This window comes from Triturus cristatus, chromosome 1_2 (assembly GCF_964204655.1).
Source record: "Triturus cristatus chromosome 1_2, aTriCri1.1, whole genome shotgun sequence".
NCBI classification, from domain to species: Eukaryota; Metazoa; Chordata; class Amphibia; order Caudata; family Salamandridae; genus Triturus; species Triturus cristatus.
The window spans coordinates 782,847,511-782,873,641 of record NC_140580.1 but is presented as its reverse complement, the minus strand read 5'-3'; the positions used below and the strand labels follow the sequence as shown (position 1 = coordinate 782,873,641).

Here is a 26,131-nt window from a genome sequence, read left to right as displayed (position 1 = left end):
ATTCACTTATAACCTGGGCGAATGGGATCTGAGGATTGTAGGGGTGTCCTGCTCATGCAGGAAATCCCTTCACACTTAAAGCGAGCACTCTGCCATCAGGATTGAAAGGCCTGCCTAAGGGTTGACTTGTAGGTTTCAAGTGCAGTGACCTCCGGTATATGGTAACTGATATCGGTCATAAGTGGTGGTAGCACCAGCATACACCAGCAGCGATTGGAGTCCGGTAGTCGCAATTTGAGTGGTCTCTCATGGGTGGCATAATACATGCTTCAGCCCATGTGAGACCCCTGGGGTACCTATACCCTGGGTTCCTTAGTGCCATATACTTGGGAGTTACAAGGGTACATTAGTATCCAATCTGGAGTGTACCGAAGTACCCACTGTCCAATTTAGGGAGGACTGTGGTACTGATCAGCAAGATCCCAGTCAGCCAAAAAGTGGGGGTGACCATGAAAGCAGATCCTACTTTTCTACACTTGTGCATAAAATTAATTTCCAGGCAGAGTGAAACTGTGTAGCCAGGCAGTCCTTGGTGCGGGGAGGTTTTCGATTCCACATCTCCTAGAGTCAATTTTCCTTGTGTCAATGTACACTGCCATGATGGTGGACATAGTCCTCTGATGGGTACCAACATGGCAAAATTGTAATGCCACAGAACTTACTCTTATTTTTACTGACTTGGCTCTTCGTGGGGTTAGGGGCGCAAGCATCAGTGAAGTTGCCATTTTGATTTTCACTCAAATTGTGAGACACTAGGAGTTTCAACTTGTATTACATCTACTTGAAGCTTGAAATGTTAATTGTTATCTGATTTAATATGTTCACCGGAGACTACCTCTATGTTATGGCTCAGTTATATTGGATTTTTATTTCTTTTTTCAGGTTTATAGTCTACTGTAACAATGGATGACTATGCCAAGATAGAGAAAATTGGCGAGGGTAAGTAACTTGAGCATTAATTACTTATTTTGCTTTAACATAGTGACTAAGTTTGATGGCGTTCCCTTCTGCAACTACTTGCTTAATTACATTTTATTTCAAGTGCATGAATATAGTAATGGCTCTTCAATTAAGTGTACAGTTTACATTGTTCCATGAGACTTTAACGTACCTGGACATGTCATGTGTTGCATATATAAACACTGCATGCTAATTATCCCCCCCCCCCCCCCCCCACCACCATCAAACCCCGCTCCGATATATTTTTAATATATTGCTCTATCTAAAGGTTTATGGAAGCAAATCTGTGTTGAAAAACGTGAGGTGCATAGTTTACAAAAAAATTGTATAGTATCCTGCATTGCCACCTTGTACCAAAAAGAAAGAATCCCATCTGAATAAATCCAAAGTTGTTCTCTTAAGTGGTGAGAAATTTCCCAATGTGTGACTTGAAAGTTGGCCACCTAAAGTTTGGGCCACTCCTTTCACAAACTGTATTTTGTTGACTGATAAACAAGAGAATGCCTTTCCTGATCTGGTTCTGTGTATGGGTGGGATCTGTGCTAGTAGCAATCCTCCGGATCAGAGGGGTCTGGATGGTTGGTGGAAGGAGATGCATGTGTTAAGGTGTCTTAAGTTGTGTAGTACCTTAAATGTGTGTGAGTTGAAATGACTGAATTTGTTTATTGGAAGTCAGTGGAGCTCCCTCAAATGTGATGGGAGTTCTGTACAGGATGTTGAGGATTAGTCAGGATGCCAAATTCTGAATGTCTTCTAATGTTCTAGTGAGTTGTGGGGGGAGAACCTGGCGTAAAGGGTGTTCTGCAGTCTAACGTGCTGATGACTAAGGCATGACTGACCGTTCTACCATTGCTTGGGAGACATTTGAAGATATTCTTTTGCATAGGGTATGAAAGCAGGATGCCATGACGCTGTTTACTTGTGAGGTAATGTCCAGTTTGCTATCTATCCTTATTCCAAGGTTCCTGGCATGGGTGCTGAATGTGTGTCCAAGTTTGGCCCGCCCACAATTGGAGTCCTACTATGAGGTGCTCTTGTCGAAGATCATTTCTGTGTTAAGCTTGATACAGTTGTTGTTCATCCAGTTAGCAACTTGGGTAGGGGTGCTTTTCCAAGAAGCAGAGTATGAATTGCGTGTTGTCCGCATCGGAGAGGATGTTTGTTGTCATTTGGTTCTCCACAGTTAAGGCTTATCCTCCTGAACGCGGAGTCTGGGATAGTCAAGCTATGATACCGATGTTTCTGCTTCTAATTCTGTGTTCTATTGAGAATGCCTCTGAGGCTTCTGGGCCTCATGGCCTCCTGCATCCTGCTTGTGACATATGCCCGCTGGCATATTTGGGCTCTGCAGTGAGACCTGAAGTTCTAGTGAGGGCAGCATCGGAGGAATCTCCAACATGGTCTACATCTTGGAGGTACTGCAAAAGATCTGCAGTGGTGTTGACGAACCGCAATTGGGATAGAGGCAGACTCCATTGCCTGCATCACTCCTGGGCTGGGGGTGGCCATCTGGGAGAGGTGCAAATCAGAGGACTCTGGTCTCCGGTGGAATCTGGACTCCACATCTTGTTGGAGCTCGAAGTGACTGGGCTGTCAATGAAAGCCTTTCTACCCTCCATCAAGGGAAGGCTACTGCGTGTTGATGGATAACACCACTACCATTTGGTGCTGCCGAGCAAGGTGGGGTTGTGGAACTTTTGTCAGAGGTCCCTAAGCCTATTGACATGGCTGGAATGTCAGGGCAAACTCCCGTCTCTCTCTCTCAACTCCAGGGCAGATGAACTCTGCTAAAAATGCCTATCTGATCATGGATGGTGTCTCCACCTGGATGTCGTGTAAGATCTTTCAGCAGTGGAAAAGTCGTGGTTAGATCTGTTCTCCACCGCTGAGCATGCACAATGTCAGCAGTTTTGTGCATTGGAGTTTGCAGGGTGGCTCTTGATCAGCTGCTTTGTTTTGAGTTGAGCTCAGTCCTCCTGTACGCCTTTTCGGCAATACCAATTCTGCCCACTGTTCTCAAGAAGATCAAGAAAGACCAGACCAAGTCATCCTTGTGGCTTCAGACTGGTATCCCAAGCTATTGAGCATGTCAGTCGATCCTCCGATGAGGATGCCTCTTAGGGAGGATCTTCTGTCAAGCAGCAAGGGAGGGTTCTCCACCCGAACTTATCAATCCTTTGTCTTCATGCATGGAGATTCAGCTATGACCGTTGAAAGCATTCGACCTTCCGCCCGGAGTCTGTGATATTCTCTTGGCAGCTCAGTGTCCATCCACCAAGACGATATACACCAGCTGTTGAGATACATTTAGGGCATTGTGTGCTGAGAAAGATTGACCCCTCTACCTGCTTCCCTTTCCCAAAATATTTTGTTTATCGTTACTGTAGCCCTGCAGGGCTCTGTATTGGGCACCTTGAAGGGTTAGTTATCTGCCATCTCTGCCATCTCTGCTGTTCTGCGGCTGCCAGATCAACCATCTCTCTTAAAAGTCCTGTATTGTAAATAGGTTCCTTTAAAGGTCTGCAGCACAATGTTTCTCCCACCTTCCTTTGTTATGCCTCAATGGAATCTTAACTTGGTTCTTGCTTTCTTGATGTGCCCTCCATTTGAGCAACTTCAATTAATCGGTTTATAAAGCCCAGCTACTCATGGCACGGTGAGGTGTTCACCCTTGACTCTGTGGAATATGCATTTGCTGCAATGAGACTCCTTTGCATCAATTGATCCTTAATATATAAGCAGACACCCCTATATTTGTGTTTAAGATACTGCAGGAGTGTAGAAATATTCGAGTTCAAATGTCCATAAGGGAGAACTAGGATTGCAAGTTGATTTTGTACTTTTTTTTGCTCTATGCAATTTTATGCAGAATTTTTTGCATGGCACTTTAATGCCCTCTCCCTTGTCTAAGATAAAATACTTTGAACTTTTTGTTTTTCTTCTCACATTTTAAAGCATAATTTTCTATCATTTACCAGGTACCTATGGAGTGGTATATAAAGGTCGTCATAAGTCCACTGGCCAGGTTGTAGCCATGAAGAAAATTAGGTTGGAAAATGAAGAGGAAGGTGTTCCAAGTACAGCCATCCGAGAAATTTCTCTCTTAAAAGAATTACAACACCCTAATGTAGTTCGGTGAGTTATCTAGCCTGTGATTTTGTTTAACGTTACAAATTGTAGATTAATAAAATTGTTTTGATTTTTAACTTTCAAAAAACTTATTGTGTATTTGATGTATCCCATCTGATGGGCAGCGCTTGTTTTCTGCGGATAGAATAAAGGAGCTTTGGAACATCCATGCATAGTTTTGTATTGTGTATATGCAAATGGGTGCCCTATAAATCTGTATTGCCCTTGAACAATTCTTGTACATTTTGTTTTCTGGTGCTCAGGTCTTTGGAGTCTAATGCTTGAAGTATTAATGAGGGCTAATCATGAAAGGAAGAATCCATGTCCACTTTTTCTCTAATGCGTGCAAAGTCCAGGCCTACTGCTGGAAGATGTAGACAGCACCTGCCGTCACTTTGTTTTGCACAACCTATATCCAACACCTGTGAGTTAGTGGCCTTGCTCACCTGAGTTTTGGTAAAGTGTCAAGCTTTTACCTTTTTGTGTATTCATTACATATGATCACTTGGACTAGTTCTTTTAGACTAAACTGACCTCTCTGCCCCGGTGACCCGTGAACATTGGACATGAAGGAAGATGCACTCCTTTCCAATTTGAAAGGCTTACTTTGATTCTGATTTCCTCTCATTGTCATAGAAAGGTGGGCTGTTGGCAGAGAATTTGTATGTAGTCTTGAGATTGAAGACACCCTGTGCAAGAATATTGGGTTGACTCCTTTCCACCAGCCAAACCTTGGCTCTTGTTTTCTCTCCATGAAGTTATGAGGGTAACGCCCCCATGTTCCTGAATCTTTGTCCTATGATCCCTTGAATAAAAAGCTGGACTGCCCTCTGCTGCTACTAGACTGCTGAAGTAGCTCCACAAGGCCCAGTTAACTGAGGGTCTACTTGGGTGAGTACTCTAGGAATAAACACTGCCATGGAGCTACAAATGTTTTGCAGCTCAAATGCACTTGGAGAACAATTAAACAAACATTGTTGGGGTCCTAAATCTGCAGAGGTTTTTCTGCTGCATTGCTAACGAGAGTGCCTTGTACCTTTTTAGGTCGAGGGACCATCCGGTCTGCCGAAGGCAGAACCGGAAGTCCGGAGATCTTATGTTTCTTAGAGTGGCTATTTAGCCCGCCTCTCTTTTTGGCTCTCCTCCATTGGCTGGCTTCCTAAACGGAGGCCACCCATTGGAGGAGAGAGCCGTCCCTCCAAATAGGCTACGTCTTTTTCAGATTCGGGGGCGTGTTCCGTGCTGTTCTTACCACTTTTTAGCGTGTGTTTCTCTCCTCCAGCCAATGGCAAGAGGAGAGAAAAAGAAACACGCCCCCGAATCCGAAACCGCCGCTGCGTTTCTCCGAGGCATTTCTTCTTCGCCTCGGAGAAAGGTGGCGGTGTTCATGGCGTCCTCTCCCCCTGCTCTTGGTTCCATGGTTCGGCTGCTGCACTGTCTTACGTCTGCGAGCGTCGCATCCACGGGCCGTTTGTTGTTGCCGGGCTGGCTATCTCACTACCTCACTCTTTCTATCTCACTAACTCACTTTCACTCTCTCTTTCACTACCTCTCTCTCTATCTCACTACATCACAACATCACTCTATGCTTATATATCACTACCTCACAACATCCCTCTCCCTCTCCCTCACTACCTCACTCTATCTCACTACCTCACTCTCTCTATCTCACTACCTCTCTCTCTCTCTCTGCTAATGCAATAGGTATCACATATGCAAAAAAAAAGCTAATAACAATAGAAATGACAATGCCATTTATTTAGGGATACAAAAATGATTTAAAAAAATGAGCAATACCAATTGCTCTAACTATAATATTGCCGAGACCATTGCATTGTAAATGCTTGTTAAAGTCTGTCTCTCTGTCCCAATAACCTGCATATTCAGAACTCAGTCTGGTTTTGTTAGGTGGAGTTAACTGTTCTTGTTTCAATACCATTTGTGTCTTCCGGGTTCCCTGGCTCTTCTTGTGCTGAAGATATTATCTTTTTAGGATGTGGTGGCCTGTAAATTTAAAATTCACTTTTGTAAACCGAACAAATCAATCCTTTGTCCATTTATACCATAGCCACTTGAAAATTTTAACTGGCTCTCCTAGTTTCTGATATACAGACCCCTAATGACAATTGTACGGGCGGATCGTCCGCAGCGAGTGATTCACTGCTACACTTGAACTTTTTAAAATGTTAATGTTTGGTCCTTTAAATTTCTGCATTGTGCCATTTATGGCTATCACTTCTGACCCCCTTGCTTGAAGTTTTAGATTTGGAAAACCCTATGGTGAAAAACTTCTAGGCCCCTAATTGCCCATAGGCCAAGTGGACACAGCTATAGACTTATAAGATTGCGTTGTGCCAGTGCTTCTTCTCTAAAACCAGATTGGTACTGTAAGTCCCTAGTAAATATATCCTTGGTACCTAGGGCCTGAGAGCTGAAGAGTCCCTGGGACCATGCCATGCCAACCAGCACTGCCTGTAGGTATGGGTCAGTTACCCCTTTTGCAGGGTGCACCATACCATAGTTGATGGCATATCTTCATGAACAGATATGCCCCTACAATATTGGCATCCAGTTTCCTGATATTATAAGTGCCATGGAAGCCATAAAGAGTGTACATGGGCTGGAAACTCGACCACCCGAGTTCCACAGCACCATGATGGCTTCACTGAACACAGGAGTGTTTGATACCAAACTACTAATTAAAATAAATCCACACTGATTCCAGTGTGGAATTTATCGTACCATGTACTCGGCACCTCAGAGGTGCCCCTAAAAACCTACAAACCCTGGTGTGCCAACTGACCAGCTGTAGGCTGCCAGCCACCACTAGATATGTTTCTGGACCGCTGCGTAGAGTTCATGCTCTCTGGGACCTGAAACAACGCACATCCTGGACCGAGGGGGGGTCATGCCTTATCCCCCAGAATGGGCCAGTGCTAGAGGGAAGCTTCAAAGGCCTGCCGCCTTTGTAAGGTGACCCCCAGCCTCTGCTGCTAGCTGCAGATGGCAGCCTCTTGTTTGCACCCCCACTTTGGGCGGGAAAATTAAAAAATAGGTGTGCCAACCTCTGCCAACTCCAACTCTAAGGTCGGGGAGGCGAGGTAAAGCATAAGATGGGGGAGATCCTCCAATCAGGGCTAGGTCAATGCCCCCCTCCCTTAGGAGGGTAGCATAATAGAGGGTGCAGTAACCCCAGGTGAGGTGCCTATTGGCCCCACCTGCTACACCCCCCCCTTCTCCCCCCCCCCCCTCCAGACCTAGAACTAAGATCTGCGACGACCTCAAAGATTTCCCTGCAGTATAGTGATATAAACTGATGTACTAAAGTAAAACGCTCCTGCACTTTAAAAGCATGCAAGAGACTAGCGCACTTTTAAACATGTCACTTTAGGATGCACATATCCTGAAGTCACATATTCAAAAGTGCCCTAGTCTCTTGCATGCTTTTAACGTAATGGAGCGTTTCACTGTAGTGCATCAGTTATTACTAAATTGAGAAGCATTTATTAACAGTTTTAATATATGCCTTTCAATATAGTGATTTAACCTGATGAACTGAAGTAAAACGCCCTGCATGGGAACACTTTTTTTTAAATACACGAGTTCCGGATGTGTGCTCTACCAGCCTGCGGATTGTTTTCGTTTGAAAGAAAAAAACAAACTGTAAAAATGAACCACGGCTGGCAAGCATAATGGAAGGCCCCCCCTCCCCCTCCCCTTCTGGCCTACTTACCTGGCAAATTCCTGCTCTTGAACACGGCGGTCTGCAACAGGGTGTGCTGATACTGCTACAGTCCAGGATGGGAGGCTTGAGAGTGCCATGCGTGCCCTCTCTGCCTCCGATGCAAAAGCATTCATGTGGCCTGACTTCAGTCTTGTAACTCTGCGACCTCGAGTCACATGCCTGCAATTCTTCACTGTCTGTAAACACCCTTTACTAACATGTCACAGGTGATGAGTTAAGGGCCTGACTCCTGTGAAAGTGATTGACAGGCAGTCATGGGAATACAGGTGTATGCCCTAGATGCCCGGGACTGCTTGTAAATGACGCTGCTGGTGTCATGAATGGCGGGTCTCTTCAGACCCCCAAATATTGCAGGCCAGGGCTGGCACTAGGCCAGTCCTTAGCCTGCAAAGGGATTTTTATAAAAGGAAAATGTTGTCCTATGAAGGTAGACGCCAGGATGTATATTTAAGTCTTCTTTATTCAGTTTCAGTCCCAGATACATCAGTCTTAACTCCAGCCAGCCTAGTGTGGTACCAGCTCCTACATCGCCTACACCAGCCCCACCAGGAGCAGCCTGCCTAGCTGCTCAGCCCATCTCCAACTGTCATCCACTCAGGCACCCAGGCATTCCACGCATCAGTCACACCAACATTCTGTCACTCTGGCTGAGCAGCTAGGAGGACCTAGACTGATTACATACAAGTGTAATACTTGGGATATAACAGAAATGCTGAGGGACACAAGCTCACTAGAGCATGTGTCCCACTCGAAAGTGCCTGGCTGTCTGACTAATCGAGAGACAGCCAGCCACTTAAGCAGCACCCCAGGGGCTTAAAGCCCTTGTTTTATAATATAAACAAGCATTGGCATAGCCAATAGGTCTCGCCTTTGGGACCTTGTAAGTGTTAACCATGCAACAGTTAATGTTGTTGCACCAAGGATATTGTGCTGCATAACTAAATACTTATGAGGTCACAACGGAGAATGACCAACGGCAGTTGATCAGGGTATTTTCCAATCATCCCTCCCAAAGGGAACAAGTGATTTGCGAGCATCAACTTTAAGGTAGGTAACCCCACCAAAAGCTAACAGCCGCAACAAGTGACCGACTACCCAGGGGATCATACATAAACTAGTGCGTCACTGCATACAATGAAACGATATGGATGGAACAGCCCACCCGGGTCACCCAAGGCTCCATTTCTCTATGCAACAGGGCAAAAGGCTTGCTTGCTTGTACAAAACAAGGGACGAAAGAGGACAGCCATGTCTGCTTCCTCTGCTGACTAACCACTGGTCAGAGGGGTCACCACTCACCCTGATACAAATAGAGGGTCAAGTGTACAGGGAGACCAAGGCAAATTCAGCCTCGCCTCCTGCAGTGTCATGGGTTACACGGGTCAGTCTTCAAAGATTGTGGGGATTATACAATGTTAATATTAACTGTATGTTAAAACACTACAGTCCACTATAACATTCTACTCCCTCAGCACTGGTGAGGTCACGTACAAGAATCTAATATCAAGCCTGATGTAAATCTAATACCGTCTCCCCCTGTGTTAAACTTCTATAGATTTCTCATCTGCAATACGACTTATCACTTTGCTCCAAAGACATAGACCTTTAAAAAGTATATGACCTCTTAAAACAATGTGCTGTCCCTTAAATATGCATTGAATTGCTGCACTGGGACACTATAATCCAATATGTTAACACAGCAAAGCAGCGTCATAGCACTTACGCTGGACAACTGGGGGTCTGCAACTTGTATGTCACATGCTACAACTAGGAAGTGTCTGAAATGCTGCTGTCTGCAACAGATTGCTGCAACTTTAATAAGTAAACAAAAAGGCAAAGAGAAGGCAAGTGAAAGAGCACTTTGGTAGATTAATGCTCATTATTACTCCCACTCTTTGCTGAGTATGGAGTTGCTCTCAAATGAATAACTTACCTAATTTTCGAGCACTTCTTAATCCTGGATAGGAAATTAAAGACATTTTAGGTTTCCGTAAACGAATGACCTTAAATTTACACTACCACATGGCTGCCATTGGATCAGAAGACCAAACTCAAATAGCACAAAACAATATATTTACATATCCGCATATTTGGCTAATATATATATATATATATATATATATATATATATATATATATGGTCCTAATGAAGGATGGGTACGTAGTATATTAAAATTCAAATTTTCAGTTGCAACCATGGTCAAAGTTCTTATACGCCGTGATGTTGGCAATTTATCAATGCACGCACTTCTTTAAAAACACCTAGTGCATCGTGTTCCGGGGAAGATATGATTAAGGCCCTCTTTCAGAGCCACAACGCTCCCGTACCGCTTTGCAACACAGGGATATATACCTTACCACCCAATCGGGACAATTAGGAAAGCGGGCGTCTGCTCGTAATGTGTATATTTCTGTATATGTTTGTTACTAACCAGAAGGACGGCAGTTTGCCTATTACTTGTTTACCAGTATTTCCAACTATAGTTAAAATTATAATCGCAGATAAATGATGTATCGTACACACGCGGGTACATCACTATACAAAGGCTACATTCAAACAAAAGTTGGTTCGCTTAATGGCAAAAGTAAATTTAAAATCTGGGAAAAGTGGGGCGCCATTTTATGGTAAATTTACAGAACATCGACTGTGTCAAAACAAAAGGAAACCTACCACGTGTTACATTTATTTCCCCACTCAGTTTGCGATGTGCAAATAAGAAACGTACATCACATAACACTAAATGCTCTTTAATGGACTGAAAATACATGTTTATAGTGCTGTGGTAACCTGCCTGATAATTACTCTGTTGCACCACCAGCCCTTTGTGTAGCCTGGTTTTACGCTGCACGGAGATAATCCCTTGAAACATGGGTGAATTAAAAAAAATATATATATATTTCGGAAGATCACTCTGAATGGCTGTGAGAAAAGGAAATCGAGGGGTGCAGCGCTTGCACTTTGTGTTTCCATCATACAAAGGACTGGCAGAAGAGGCATGATCATAATACCCAGCTGAAACCACGTTTGCTTCCGCACAAAATAACCCAGTCCCTGGAACCATATGCGTCTTTCAGCATACTAGCGCCCCCATCCGGTGTTGCTTACTATAGAGGAACAGAGGAGCAGGATTTTAATGAGGTTGCAGAGAGACTGAGCTGAGCACCAGCAGCCAGGCGCAGCTCCCCGCCATGTTGCAGGCTACCGTTGCAGCACATGCTTTCAGTGGCTGTCGGTAAACCCCACCCCTCCAGGCAACTGCATCTAGAACTTCATTCTAACAACACGCCAGGCACCACGAAAAACACCACAACGAACAGAGCTCTGCTCCCACCTGCCCGATGTATTTTTATTATTAAAAATTAGGACTACGCCAGCTGCGCCAACAAGCTGGTGAGGGAGCCGGGCTGAGGTTCAGCACCGCCGTGAGAGGTGAGGCATGCAGACGATAATACTGGTCACATGACAAGGCGGGGCCCAATCGGGGAGGGAGGCTTTATTTACCACCGCTTCCAAAAAACTAACGTGAAAGGCAGAGCAACGCGGTCCCGAAAGTGAAAGAGGACTGTGCTGCAGCCGATCTCTTGTCTTTATGGGGCCATATGTTTGAAACGCATGGCCCCATAAAGATAAGAAAATCCTTTACTACAAACGTAAAGCAACTGAGCCACTCCAACTGGGACGGTTCTAAAAGAGAATTGTACGTCACTAGACACTCTTTTCCAATGGCTGGCCGCCGTTTAGCATAAACTTTGACGCCAGCCAATGGAAAAGAGGGGCGGAGGCTTAAAGCCCACTGGAGAAATCAACCCTAACTCATTAAATCTCGCCAGGCGAGACCTAAAAATTCAAAGGTGGATCGCAATTGCCCCTTGCGATTACCAGCCAAATAATTTGTGGGAAACTGTGGGCGGCGCCCTCTAGTGGCAGCCGCTTCTGGAATTGAGTCTACTCCCCATCTATCTTCTCACTAGAGTAAAATTGCATTTTAACCCCGTGTCCTTGGATTTTGCAGTACATCCATTCTTGCTTTTGAAAGCGGCTGCCCATGAATCATCCTCCCTGTCTACATCTTTTGTGGTGTGAACTTTCCTATGAGTCGTCTAGTTAATGAATAAACATTAGTTTTATTAAACAGCTTCCGAAATTACAATGTCTTCAGCAAAAGGAAAGCAACTTGACAAACAGTTGTTTAAAGTAGGGGGGGGGAAAAAAAGAGCGTTTCAATATTAATGCCTTCATGCGCAATCATGGCATCTTCACCATGTCAATTTAAGGTTCTGTACTTGATTTCTATGTTACAGGCCTATAGACTTTAAGTATAGTTGCCTACAATTTTTGTATTTAGCACACTATTTTTAAACTGTTAGCAGGCAGAAGTCTAAGAATACCGGGCTAGCTCAAATACCATGTATTCTGTAAAGTGGATGTTTCCTGATTTTGTTTGTTTGGGAGTAATACACAGAAGACAAGATAAAGGGAGCTTGGTTTTTTTTTAAGCTTGTAAAAGCAGTACTCCCTTTTTTTTCTCCAAAAGCTGCAGCTTCAGCTTTTCGCTTATGGTAGTGAGAAAACGAGACGTTTAGTCTGCTAGCCCTGTTGCAGGAACCATCCTGTGAACAGTGTCTGCAACCTCTGTATGCTGGATAAACAATCCAGCAAACAAGACTTCATTTGTAAGAAAGTGTACTAGTGTATTTCCATCAAAATTGTTCAGCAGTGTTGACACAATATGAAAAGCTGTGTGGAAAATAGCAAATTTCTACTCTACGTCAATAGACCCAAGCTTTAAGGGTTTTAGCTGATAGGTCGAGAGCAGAGGAGACTATTTGTTCTTTATCATGCAGCTGTGATGTTGCAGTGGTTTTGGGATGCAAGTGCACTGGATTTTCCCAAGATGGGCACAGATCGCCTCTGGCAGACAGATGTGGGACATGCTTGCACCATATCAGAATTAAGCATTTCAATACCAGGGAGCGGTTTCTTGATAACTTACGGCCAGATCTAATCACTCAAAGTACTTCAAGTCTATTATACATGCACTATCTTTAAACTTATTAAGGACCTGAACAGTTAACAAATTTCTACTTCAGAGGAGGTTCATTAAAGCATATATTGTTACTTAGCTAGATCAAGTAAGTTGGATGCACTTACTCTAGATTTCAATTTTTAATTTTATAATGACTGCAGTTTTCCCAGCTTAAGTTAGCCTGTTTAGGTCCCTCTTTTGGCCTCTGGCGTCTTGACTTAAATGCTAGCTCAAGTGAAAATGAACTTGTGCAGGCTCTGTGGCTTTACACTCGCTAAACCTTGATTGGGTCCAGTCCGACTCATTAGAGCAGCCTTAAGCTCAACCCTGGGGTAGCTATGGCTTAAAACTGCAAAGCTTGAACAAAGGAACTTAGTGTAAAGCCTTTAATAGTATCAAACAGAATAAGAGCCACATAACATGAAGCGTACCAGTTCATAAAAATAAGAGTATTTTTATGGATTTTTAGAGTGCAAGATGTGCAAAATCGACTTGAGGGTTCCAAAAAGATTTCATCACTTAATTCTAACCGCAAACCAACATTGGTCAATAAAGTTTGTAAACCTTTCAAAAGTTTGGTAACGTTAATACAACTACTCTGGCCCAGGTTGGGTGACCAAATCTGGCAACTAGAGCGTTTCTCTGTGGATTTCCAGTCTTTACAGCATGACCGCCATAGACTAAAATGGAGTGTTCCTGATGCTGGGGATGCCGGGTGAACAGATGCTTAATGATGCTCCGGTTGTCATGCTGTCGAAGGGGGTGCTTTTGTGGTGATCTGTTGGTCCATGGTTGATGTGTGGGACTTTGGCCACAGAGGTCAGGGGGTTCCACAAAGTCCTCTTTCAAGAGGTCGAAGGTCAGAAGCAGCTGGTATGGGCACTTGTCTTCCTCTTTGTCCCTGTCTCCAGCTTGTCTACCTACACACTGGGCAGCCATAATGTTACCACCACTTGCCCTTCCAAATGGGGCTTCCTCCTTTTGCAGCTCGCATTTTGGGATAACGCCGCCCTGAGTGGCTTCCTGCGAAGGGGAAGTGACCCCTCTCCTAGTGTCAGGCAGTGTTTAGTCCTTTGCTGGGAGTTGTAAATACCACTCCACAGACAGGCAGAAAGCGGTCTGTGGGTCCCAGCCCATGTGAGGCTATTGGACCATTGGGACAGAGTGGCAACTTTCTAGAAGTTGTCTACCTTAAGTGACAATAAATCCGACCTGGGCGTCATGTCTGTTTTTAATGCCATGATTAATTTGATACCTTACAGTACCCAGTTAGTTCATCCTATTCAGTAGTTAGCAGGCTGCAATGCCAGCCCGTAATCATGTTAGCCAATTGGGGCTACTACCTTTCCTCCAGCAAAATGACAATTTGGTAGTTTTGCTTTTGAAACCTATATAAATATATATGTCCTAATTAACAATATGCAGTTCCTTGCAATAGGGCTTTATAGACCTATGTTAGGGGAGATTTACATATATTAAGGAAAGTAGTGTGACTCTGCTCTTCCATTTTGGAGTGATCACTCTTCCTTACATGCCCGGGGGTAACTTATACTAGGGACTTTAGCTAAGTCAGTCCCTGCAAATTAGGTTAGCCAATTCGACATGCACTTTGTAATGTGTAAGGACACCGACATCTGGTTAGCAGGACCCCGTGCACTCGGTCAAAAAACGAGCAGCATTAGTCCAAAAAGTGGGTGGTGAAAATACAAATTGAGGAATTTACTTGCACTAGTCCTCTGCACTTCTTTCTACTATGGAATCATTCCAGACTTTATATCCAAAAAGTGGGTGGTGAAAATACAAATTGAGGAATTTACTTGCACTAGTCCTCTGCACTTCTTTCTACTATGGAATCATTCCAGACTTTATATCAACTGGACAGGCACTGACAAAACAGAAAAAGTTGCGCTAGAGACAATCATTTTATGTCTGTAGTCTGAGACTGGTGTGTGTGCCTGTCCGTTGGCATTGCTATGGTCAAAGTTGAAAGTTGCTGACACTTCCAACTCATGTGTTATGAGATGTTTGATTCCGAACATCAAAGGTAAAGAAGGTGACTAGATTGTCCGAAGCATAGATGCTATATGTTTTGGGAGGGGTTGGACGTGACTGCTGACTACCTTTGGATGTGTAGTAAAGATTCTGTAGTAGGGGATCTCTGTGTATAGTCATAATCTAGTGATTAGTCCCGCCCATGTGCGTGGACCCCGGAGCAATAAAAAATAATCTCTAAAGGTGACAAATCATGCAGACCTGCATACACCTTTAAGAGATAATTTAATTTAAGGGTGTGGCTCACTGGTTAGAGGAAGCAGACCCAGAAGCAGAGGACAGGCCCAGGACCAGGGTTCAATCCCCGACGCGGCAGGGCCGTGGACCAGGGCCAGCGGACTCGATAATTCTCGCTTCGGTGCCTACTCTAACCAGGGATCACACTCGGCGACTCTGGGCATTAGCTTGCCTCATCTCCACAACGGCCCCCCACATTCGCCGGGGATGCCTGGTTTCACCTTGGAGATACCCTGGAGGGACCATCTCACAGGGATAGCCAGGACGGGTTCCCCAGCGGTCTACAGCGCCAGGACGCCTCAGGGCAGCAGTGCGCTTTACAAGACACATACATTTACATAATGCAGCCTTTACCCACAGGCTACACTGTCCAGTACTTCAACTAAAATTCCACCAACATCCACACACAGCACTGCCTGTCTAGTTTTTCTCCACATAGGAAAAAACCCTGCCTCTACCAGCAAAAGCCTCTGGAATGATAGAGAGAAAGGAATGGACAGACAAGCCCCATAGGCTGCCATTATGTGGCTTAGAACAGGATACTGTGCCTTTAAGAAAACGTTCCAGATTTCCAGAACTTTCCCCAGTATCCCAGAATGCCCAGCAGGTCCCATTTACTTTCAGTTCTTTTTTCCGGCTCCTGCTAGCAGGACCCTGGAGCATTGAGCTCTCCCCTTTTCAAGGGTTTATTGGAGATTTTGTCAATTTTTGTCACTTTTTGCTAGTGTTAGTAGCTGGTACTGTCAACATGCCTGGCTTGTTCGACAAGTGCCCGGAATGTGGTCGAAAGAAGGCTAAAACTGATCCACACGAGGTGTGCATAGGTTGCCTTCCCCAGTCCCACGTGCCTGAAAGCTGTACCATCTGCCCCTCGTTCTCAGCCAGGACCCTGAGGGACAGAATGAAAATCAGGCTTCAAGTTCTGGAGGAGAGAAGACTGAAGGCATCAGGTGGGTCTGGAAGGGCTGATTTGGCCCATACTGAGGCCCCTGGGGGGCTCCCCAGGGGCAGGAAGACCAGTAAGCGCTCCCCGGCGACGTCGAGGAGGATGACCACCGTCTGTTCGCCGTCTCCCCAGGGCTCTGGGGAGAAGCGGCGTCTACGATCGCCGTCTAGGGACCTGACCTCCACCTCCACCGCCGCCACCTCAGCCGCGGACGCTGCCTCCTCCGCCCCCACCTCAGCCGCTTCCACGCACTCCTGTGGTACCGCCGCCGGTTCCCCCGCGGTCGGTTTCCCTTCCAAGGTACCCGACTCCGCCGCAGGGGACCCCGAAGCCACGATGCCCGCGGTCGCCTGGCCGGCGGACAGGCCGAAGCCGAAAAGGTCGCGCTCCCGCTCTCACAGGAGGAGAAGGTCACGGAGCCGTGGACGGTCCTCGTCCGACTCAAGACGACGCCGTAGGAGGTATAGGTCCAGGTCGCACACGCGCTCCTCGGACAGGGACCTTTCCCCGACGCTGTCGGACTCCCCGGGGACTAGGGTGTCTCCGGTGGACGACTTGGTCTCTTTCCAAGAGGTGCTGTTGCGAGGGGCTGCAAAGTTGGGTATCACGGTGACGGTTCCAACACCCACGATGTCTGTGATATTCGAGACGCTTCATAAGAAACACCTGTCTCGCCCCCTACTGCCTCTTGTACCAGGACTGGTGGAACCCGCGTTGGAGCTGTTCCTCACTCCCGCGACGACGAAGGCCGCTCCCTCCAGGCTCATGAAAAAGTATAGGGCCCCGGATCCTTCCTTTTTGAGAGTGGACCCGAAGCCGGATTCGGTGATAGTGACGGCGGCAAGAAAACATGCGACCGCCCCGTCATCCACGGTTCCGCCTGACAAAGAAAGCCGCTGGCTGGATTCTGCGGGCAGGAAGGTGTGTGGGACCGCCGCCACCACCATGAAGGCGGCGAGTGCAGGGGCTTTGTTGGGCCGTTACGACCGGGCCCTGTGGGAGTCCCTGCAGCAATATGCGGACCTACTGCCACGGGACAAGAAGGAGGACTTCTTGGAGACAGTGCGCAAAGGCATGCTGGTTTCTAATCAAGTGATCAGCGCAGCGGCGGATGTGTCCTTATTGGCCGCCCACGCCTACTGTCATGGCGTCCACCAGCGGCGTCATTCGTGGTTGCGCCTGACGTTCCTCAAGCCAGAGGCGCAGCAACGAGTGGCCAACCTGCCCTTCTCGGGGGAAACCCTGTTCGGGAAGCATGCGGACGATGAGTTGGCCCGCATGAAGGCGGAGGCGGAAACCCTGACGGCCGTCGGGTTGGTAAAGGCCGAAAAGAAGAAGCGCCCGTTCCAGAGGAGGTTCGGGTCTTCGGGCAGAGGGCGTGGGCAGGGCTCGGGACAGCAGCAACAACAGCAGCAGTTCCGCAAGCCCTTCCAGAAGCGCCAGAGGGGTAGAGGAGGCCAGCAGGCTACTACCACGACCAAGGGCCCGGCAGGGTCTCGGCCCTGAGCGGCTACTTCCCCCTCAACCGTTGCCCACTCCAGTGGGGATAAGCATTCAATTTTTTCCGGCAGAGTGGAGAAAAATTACTCAGGACAAGTGGGTGCTGAATATTGTTTGCAATGTATAGTCTTCGGTTTACCAGCCCGCCTCCAGCGATTCCGCCGGTCAGCTCTCGATTCCAGCTGAGAGAGCTCCAGGCGGAGGCAGACATCTTGTTGAGAAAAAAGGCGGTAGAAGAGGTACCTCTGTCTCAAAGGGGAAGAGGTCTGTACTCTCGGTTCTTCCTCGTTCGCAAGAAGGACAAGAACGAGTTCAGGCCCATTCTGGATTTGCTACAGGCAAACAAATGGATTCGCAGAGAGAAGTTCCGCATGCTTTCGTTGCACCAGATTTACCCTCAGCTGCAACGGGGAGACTGGCTCTGTGCCCTAGATCTACAGGATGCGTACTTCCATGTGCCCATAGCGAGGAAGCACAGGAAGTTCCTGCGATTCCAAGTCGGCGCCAATCACTATCTATACACAGTACTGCCATTCGGGCTAAAATCTGCACCCAGGACCTTTTCGAAGTGCATGGCGGTGGTGGCGGCACACCTGCGGAGGAACAAGGTGTTTGTCTACCCGTATCTGGACGATTGGCTGATCAAGGCATCATCCTTCGCGGAAGCGCAAGAACACTTCCGATGGACGTGCGAGCTCTTGCACAAGCTGGGGTTACACGTCAACATGTCCAAGTCGGTCACGACTCCGGTCCAGTGCATACAGTACCTGGGGGGCCTCCATCGATACGCGGTCAGCAAGCGTGTCTCCTTCGGAGGAGAGACGGTTATCACTCCTTCGGAAGGCTCAGGACCTCAGGACTGCTCCATCGACGACAGTGAGGAAGGTGTCTTCTCTACTGGGATCGATGGCCTCCTGTATCTTCCTCACGCTCGGCTACACATGAGACCACTGCAGGAGTGTTTGGAGGATCAGTGGGATCAGAGGACAGGCTCTTGGGACGACAAGATACGTCTGTCGCTGCATGCTCTTCAGTCTCTGAAGTGGTGGTGTTTCAGGGAAAGTGGTCTGCTTTGGAATCGACGTACCACATCAATTTCCTGGAACTCAGATCTGTCTTCCTGGCACTGAAGGCCTTCCTTCCGTCCTTCCAGACCAACTCGCTGCTGATACAGACGGACAATACAACCACGATGTATTATCTCAACAAGCAGGGGGGGTCGAGATCGCGCACTCTGTCGCAGGAGGCGCAGGCGATCTGGCGCTGGCTGCTGGCCAGAGGACTGACTATTACGGCCACGCATCTGCCAGGAGTGCAGAATGCTCAGGCGGACGCCTTGAGCAGGCTGATTCAGGAAAACCACGAATGGGTCATAAACGACGAAGTACTAGGAGAAGTCTTCGCAAGGTGGGGGACTCCAGACGTAGATCTGTTCGCCACCGCCGAAAACGGCAAATGCCGAGACTTCGCATCCAGGTACTACCAGCGGGGGACGCTGGGGAATGCGCTATGGATCGATTGGTCGAACAGCTTTCTGTACGCTTTTCCACCCATTCCCCTGTTTCCGGCAGTGCTCATCAAGCTGTCCCAGTCCAGGGCGCGGATGATCCTGATCGCCCCGGAGTGGCCCAGACAGTGGTGGTTCACGGACCTGCTTCACCGGTCTCTCCTTCCTCACATGCGGTTGCCGTGCAGGCCGGACCTTCTCACGAAGTTCGGGGGGCGGATGGTGCACCCCAACCTCTCGTCTTTGAGTTTGGCGGCATGGCTCCTGAAATAGTGCAATATGGCCATCTGAATCTACCAGACGATTGTATGGACATACTGAAGGAGTCTAAACGACCTTCCACTAGGACATCCTATGCTTACAAGTGGAAGAGGTTCTGTATCTGGTGTAAGTCCAAGAACTTTGATCCGACGACATGTAAGGAAGATGTCATCCTTCCGTACCTTGTACATTTGGCGCAGTCTGGCCTTAATTTCCATTCCATTAAGGTTCATCTGGCTGCCTACAGGAAATGCCCTTCACAGACTTCCTTCTTTCAGATTCCTGTGGTCAAGGATTTTTTGGAAGGCTTGAAGAAAGTGTTTCCTCCCGTCAGACTTCCCTCGCCTTCCTGGGACTTGAATGTGGTGCTGTCCAGACTGATGAAGGAGCCTTTTGAACCCATCCACAAGGCTTCGTTGCAGCACCTATCCTGGAAGGCGGCGTTCCTAGTGGCCATTACATCGGCCCGCAGGGTGAGTGAACTTCAGGCATTGTGTTGTCAAGAACCTTATACTGTATTTCATGCTGCTAAGGTTGTGATGCGTACTCACCCTAAATTTCTTCCTAAGGTTATCTCTGACTTTCATGTCAACCAGACTATAACTTTACCTACGTTCTTTCAGAATCCCTCTTCGCCAGCGGAAAGGTCTCTCCATTCCCTGGATGTTCGGAGGGTGTTGAAATTTTATCTGGATAAGACCAAGGATATTCGTAGGTCTGACCAATTGTTTGTTAATTATGGATCAGTCAGGACGGGTCTTGCGACCTCCAAGCAGTCCATTTCTCGGTGGATTGTCCTGCATACAATTGTGTTATCAAAAGGCTAATAAGACCTTAGGGGGTAAACCTAAGGCTCATTCCACCAGGGGCAAAGCTGCCACGACGGCTTTGCTGCGTAATGTTCCGATTGCGGAAATTTGCAAGGCGGCCACTTGGTAGTCGGTCCATACCTTGGCTGCGCATTACTGTCTGGACTCGGATGCCAGGGCAGATGCGCAGGTTGGGCAGGCTTCGCTGCGAAATTTGTTCGCGCAGTAGTGGGTTTGTCTTGTTTGTTCTCCACCGCTGCTGTTGTGTGGGGATGGGCTTGCCATTCTATTCACTAGATTATGACTATACACAGAGATCCCCTACTACAGAAGGAGTAGTTTATTTTCTGTAACTCCAGTTCTGTAGTAGGGGTATCTCTGTTATAGTCATAAGCGCCCGCCCTCCTCCCCGGTGGAGAAATATTTTTTCATATGAAGAATGCTACAGGTCTGGCGTGCTGCGCCTTCAAAAAGAACTGAAAGTAATTGGGACCTGCTGGGCATTCTGGGATACTGGGGAAAGTTCTGGAAATCTGGAAAGTTTTCTTAAAGGCACAGTATCCTGTTTTAAGCCACATAATGGCAGCCTATGGGGCTTGTCTGTCCCCTCCTTCCTCACTATCATTCCAGAGGCTTTTGCTGGTAGAGGCAGGGTTTTTTCCTATGTGGAGAAAAACTAGACAGGCAGTGCTGTGTGTGGATGTTGGTGGAATTGTAGTTGAAGTACTGGACAGTGTAGCCTGTGGGTAAAGGCTGCATTATCTGTCTTTAAATTAAATTATCTCTTAAAGGTGTATGCAGGTCTGCATGATTTGTCACCTTTAGAGATTATTTTTTATTGCTCCGGGGTCCACGCACATGGGCGGGACTATTCACTAGATTATAACTAAAACAGAGATACCCCTACTACAGAACTGGAGTTACAGAAAAGAAACTACTCCTTCTGCTTCAATATGCAAGTGGAGGCTCAGGGTGGTAAGCGGGCGGTTTATAGGTGGGCTTATGTCTGCAGTCTAAGATCATGTGGAGTGCACAAGCGAATAGGGTACTTCTCTAGAAATGTTCATTTGGACCCATTATAATTACTTGTATATTCAAAGACCCCTGTCCTTTTTCAGTAGTCTGTCAATTCAATGGAATGTCCTGCAAATGCAGGCAATAGACCAATCGTTAGAGGTAGTCTGACCTTTTCTTCTGACACAAGGATTTGAATAAGGCTATCTCCTCCACACAAATAGTTTGTTCAAAGGGCCCAGTTGGCTTTGTAAATAGTTTACATAACCCTGCACTACGGACTGAACAAAAACATTTACATTTTTAGGCAAAAGGTTGTAGCTTTTCTAAATTCAATTGAGGCCACCCATCGTCCATACTATATTGTGTTTAATGCACTTGCACTGCTCCCGCAAATCAATTTGATACCTAGTGAACCCTCAGCATACATATATAAAACGTTTTAACACTTTTCATTTTATATTTTACTTTATATGCGCTTTTAGTTGTGCATAATTTTCTAAGCAGTTGCAGACCCCTGGGAGTCCCAGGCACATAGGTTAAAAGCTGCTGATCCAGTCTGTCAATTATGGGCCTGCTCTGTTTACTATTGATGGTTGCAATTTTGGTACAACGCTCTGTAGTTTACAGGAGATGAGAATACCCTTTGGCAAGGCATTTATCCATGTTTGTGCAAGCGATTCACGAATTGCAAGGTCCATAATGTTGCAACTTTTATTAGTTTTTTTTTTTTTAGCATAACTTTTTTAAGAACAATGATTCACTGCCAATTCTGTAACTTATTATTGTTGCTGGTTTCTTGCAACTTCTTCCAGTGCAATTTGGGTGTGCATAGAGCAGATTTATCAGTTCTTTAACTATACTTCATAATACCAATGTATTAAACAATTTCTGTGTCTACAGTCTTCAGGATGTACTCATGCAAGATTCAAGACTTTATCTCATTTTTGAGTTCCTTTCCATGGATTTGAAGAAATATTTGGATACCATCCCATCTGGCCAGTATATGGATACAATGCTTGTCAAGGTAAATTGATCATTTTTATCTCCAGGCATCATGAGTAACTTCAGTGTTGTGCTTTAGTGCATTAGTTGATTCACTGTAAAATCTTAAGACAACAATCCGGCTCTGTGTGTTACTGAGTTGGTCTTTAAAATGTAGCGGTTGGATTCTAGTTTATCCCTTTGCTTGGGAAGGGTGACCCTGGAAAACATTTAATTTGCATGACATGGCTGTCGCACCTTCAGTGGTAGTAATCACTTTTTAAAACCTAGTTGATACAGTGCATTAATGGTCTGCGCCCAATGCCATGTCTGAGACAACTAACGTAGGCAATGTCTTCTTATTCCCTTAAGGAGTTTGAAGTTGAGTAGACTTATTGGGCAGTATGATCCCGGATTATCAGATGGTTTATCTTTTTAACAAAGCTTACCATTGCTACTTCTGTAAAGGACTTGGGCACTGGACATCCTTCTAGAATTGCATTGAATAGTTGTGCTAAAATGTCTACGAGTTGGGGCATAAATACCTTATAAAATGTGGCTGAAAATCCATCACAACCACATGCTTTGCTATTTGGGGAGCTTTTAATGGCCCCTTGAATGTCCTCAATTGCAATAGGGATTAGTAAATGAACTTGTTGATCTCCACATAGTTTTAGTATGTCTATAGAGTTCAGAAACCTTTTCTATGGAGGTCAAAGAAGGTGGAGATAGACACCTATATAATTTCTTGTAATGGGAGGGAAAAAATGCAAGTTCATGTTTGAAAACAATCACCTAAATAATTCTCAACGTACTTACAATCTGATGTACTGATATGAAATGGTTCTGCGTGTAAATAAGATACTTTTTGAATAGACTAATTTTTACAAATTTGCTACAGTAGGTCTTTAAAAATCGTGTTAGTTATGGAGTGCCAGACACCCTAGTTACATCAGTTAAACTTTAAATGCATTATTTCCCCTTTAACATTTTTTTCTGGCAGTGCTGAGTCAAGTAAAAAGCAGTCCAATGCTGCCATACACCAGCGGGCTACATGAGGTCCCTGGGCCGTACTTGGAGTATCCCATCTTTACATAAAGAACCACTCGCCTAAACCACTCCAATTTCTCTATCCCCTCTAAATTGTACATGTTGGTTTTGGTTCCTGCAACACCGAACCAGCTGCTGTTGAAATTCCAGTGGATTTGTTTGCAGCCAGCTCCTGGGATCAAACCTTCAGTCTCACTAGCAATTGCAGTGACTGTAACTGTTTAGATCACAACAAACTGTGATCTGCAGCTGTGCAAGAACACCTTCCGTAAAACTTTGGCTCCTTGTAACTCTGTTCATGCGCCCATCAGTTTTTGATGACTCACCATTGAGGAAGATATGGTCGGAGACATATTGACTGTAGACCAATTGACTGTGTAGCACAAGATGAAAGATTTATTCCTCCCTTCCCGTTGGCTTGTGCCAGACAGATGGAATTTCTACAGCCTCCAAGAGAAGCCATTATCCAAGACCCCCCCCCCCCCCCCCCCCCTTCCAACGGCAATTATTGAGAAATAAAAGTATTTTAATGAACCATGACAAACATTCGAGCCAATCCACAAGTTAGAGCAAATGTGGAGTAGGTTTTAGAATACATAAAAGAACAAATCTATGGCCATTGACAATGTTGCCAAATTATTGGGGAAAAAAATCGAAGCCACTCTTCAATGTCCCACGTTTTGGAATGAAGAAGATGGGTGTTACTTGTAAGCACAACAATGTTTTGTCTGTGTTTGGGCAAGTTAGTCGCAGCTGTGGCGTTATATTGTGGTGTTTGTGGAATAGCTTCTGTAAAACTAAAAGGTGTGGGTCAAGGCAATCCTAACATAAGTCCAACAAAACTTAACTGAATAGTCTGGATTTGCCCACTACATCAGCCTGCTATCCAATGCAGTAGTCTGAGACTCCACGGTTGGCTGTGCAGAGATTCCTTTAGATCAGGCATTCAGTGAAGGCTACCATTGAATGAAATGGCCACCCCACCCTATTGGGAGTAAGGAGCCTGCAGTACACTCTTCAATATCGAAGGACTCAACAGAGGTTAAGGAGCAAAAGACCAATGGACAAATTTTAGGAGATTCAGTGGCTACAATGTGCAACGATTGGTGGCACACTGATGCACAAGGTCTTCTCCCTCTCTTTAGAATCATCTGGTGTTGGTTATTTATAGTTTATTGACACACTTTCATTGTAAAGCTTCACAGTACTACAACAGATTGTCCGTGCTCTCAAAGATGGTGCCATAGCCGCATGATATCAATGGCCTTTACTTGAGAAAAGAACTGTAGGCTAATGTCCTCCTATGATCATTCACCCATCTCGCAGTGCTATTAACCTGTTTAATTTTAGTTGCGGGCCATGATGTCTGCTGTCATTTTCTCTATTGAGTTCGAATATGCATTTGTCTGGGCACTGCCAGGCCAGATGAAGGAAACCTGCCATGTTTTTCTTCAGCTCTGTCTGACGGAGTTCTATATTGTTTAGCCTTTGGCAGAGCTAGTGTAGTATAAGGAAGTTATAGTGTTTTAAATGGCACTTGTAATTGGGGTGGATAGTTCACCTGTTTGCGTGCAGCAGAAGTACATTGCACATCTGGATTTGAAGCTCAGCCATCCATTTCAGCTCCGCTTAAGGATGCCGTATTGGGGAGTGTCTCTTCTCTCCTCCCCCCCCCCTTATTTGTTGGAGGGAGATTCCAAAACCTTTTCAAATGTGGCGAACAGGAGTGGCTGTTGGGGCGGGGGGGGGGGAGAGACTAGTGTGTAGTTTTCGGCAGGCCTCCGTGATCCTATAGCATAGGAATGTTTCCAGGCAAGTGTGGGTCCCCCAGTTTAAATATTAATACTGACTATGGTCTTGTACAGTTCCCCTAAGCATTTAAGTGGGATGTCTTTGTTGTCTAGCTACACGTTGGTCACAAGTGTGTTGAAATGCTTTGGTCGAATGGGAGGGGTATACTGGGAGCATAAAGGCAGTTGGGTAACTCGTTTTTGCAGTTTGTGCCAAGTCCATACCATGCATTTAGCAGTGTCTTCAGTGGGTCACACGATGTCAGCGCAGATCAAAGTGTCAGGATCACGCGTTGCCTAAACGCAGTCGTGGGGAATTGCCAGTGTGTAGGTGTTGGGCCTGTGTGCTTAAATACTAAATCTCAGTCTAGTGCAGCTAATATTCCCTGGTCAATGGGTAAGGGGGGTATTTCCCATTTTAAGGTAGGTTGTTTGTCCTCATGGCAGTTGCATTAAGCAGGGTTTTAATTAAAAGCTACATTTAACGAGATGGGTATAGTATTTTGGCACTATTACAATTTTTTTTTTTTTTCAAGCACTATATGCCCAGCTACTGACAGTGGCAGGCATATCTATTTGTCGGCCTGCTGTTCTGTTTTCATAGTGGCAGTCTGATCGTTGTCCCTTATAATGTCTATGTTCTTATTCAAGATATGCAGGGTGCTTACTTGCATATTCCTCACCACCCAAAATATTGTCAGTACCTCTGCTTGGCCAACGAGCAACACTACCAGATAAAGTTTATTCCTCTGGACCGGTTGACAGAAAGAAATGTGAGCTGGTAGAGTTGGTGGTATCCTGTAATTTTAACAAATGTCTAGCTTCCGATGTACCAGTCCTGGCTATTCGGAACATGAATTTATCCATACATTAGACTTCTGATAGCTTAAACCCCCACTTTCAACAGAAGTCAACAGCATGACTGATGCTATGCTGCAACTTAAGCAAAATTTGGACTTCACCCTCAATGTGTTTCAAATGAAGCAACTAGTGCTTTAAGGGGTCCAGATTTCAAAAGATATAAAATGATATCTATGTAGAGAGAAAATTACCGATATTGAGACTAAACCTAATCCTAACCTCTGCATACGTTCTGCAATTTCAAGGATCTTCTATGTAT

General features: G+C 45.8%; 1 protein-coding gene across 2 annotated transcripts in view; it reads left to right on the top strand.

Moving 5' to 3' along the window:
- The window catches only part of CDK1 (cyclin dependent kinase 1), a 109,212-nt gene that overhangs the window by 46,869 nt on the left and 36,212 nt on the right, over positions 1 to 26,131 (top strand). Inside the window, exons 2-4 of one of the 2 annotated variants that reach the window (XM_085608797.1) lie at positions 883 to 939; positions 3,939 to 4,095; positions 22,091 to 22,214. In XM_085608797.1, coding sequence (XP_085464923.1) covers positions 903 to 939; positions 3,939 to 4,095; positions 22,091 to 22,214 — 318 coding nt within the window. In that variant the 5' untranslated portion in view covers positions 883 to 902. Of the gene's footprint in view, positions 1 to 879; positions 940 to 3,938; positions 4,096 to 22,090; positions 22,215 to 26,131 lie in introns of both variants that reach the window. The other variant, XM_085608798.1, reaches the window with a different exon arrangement.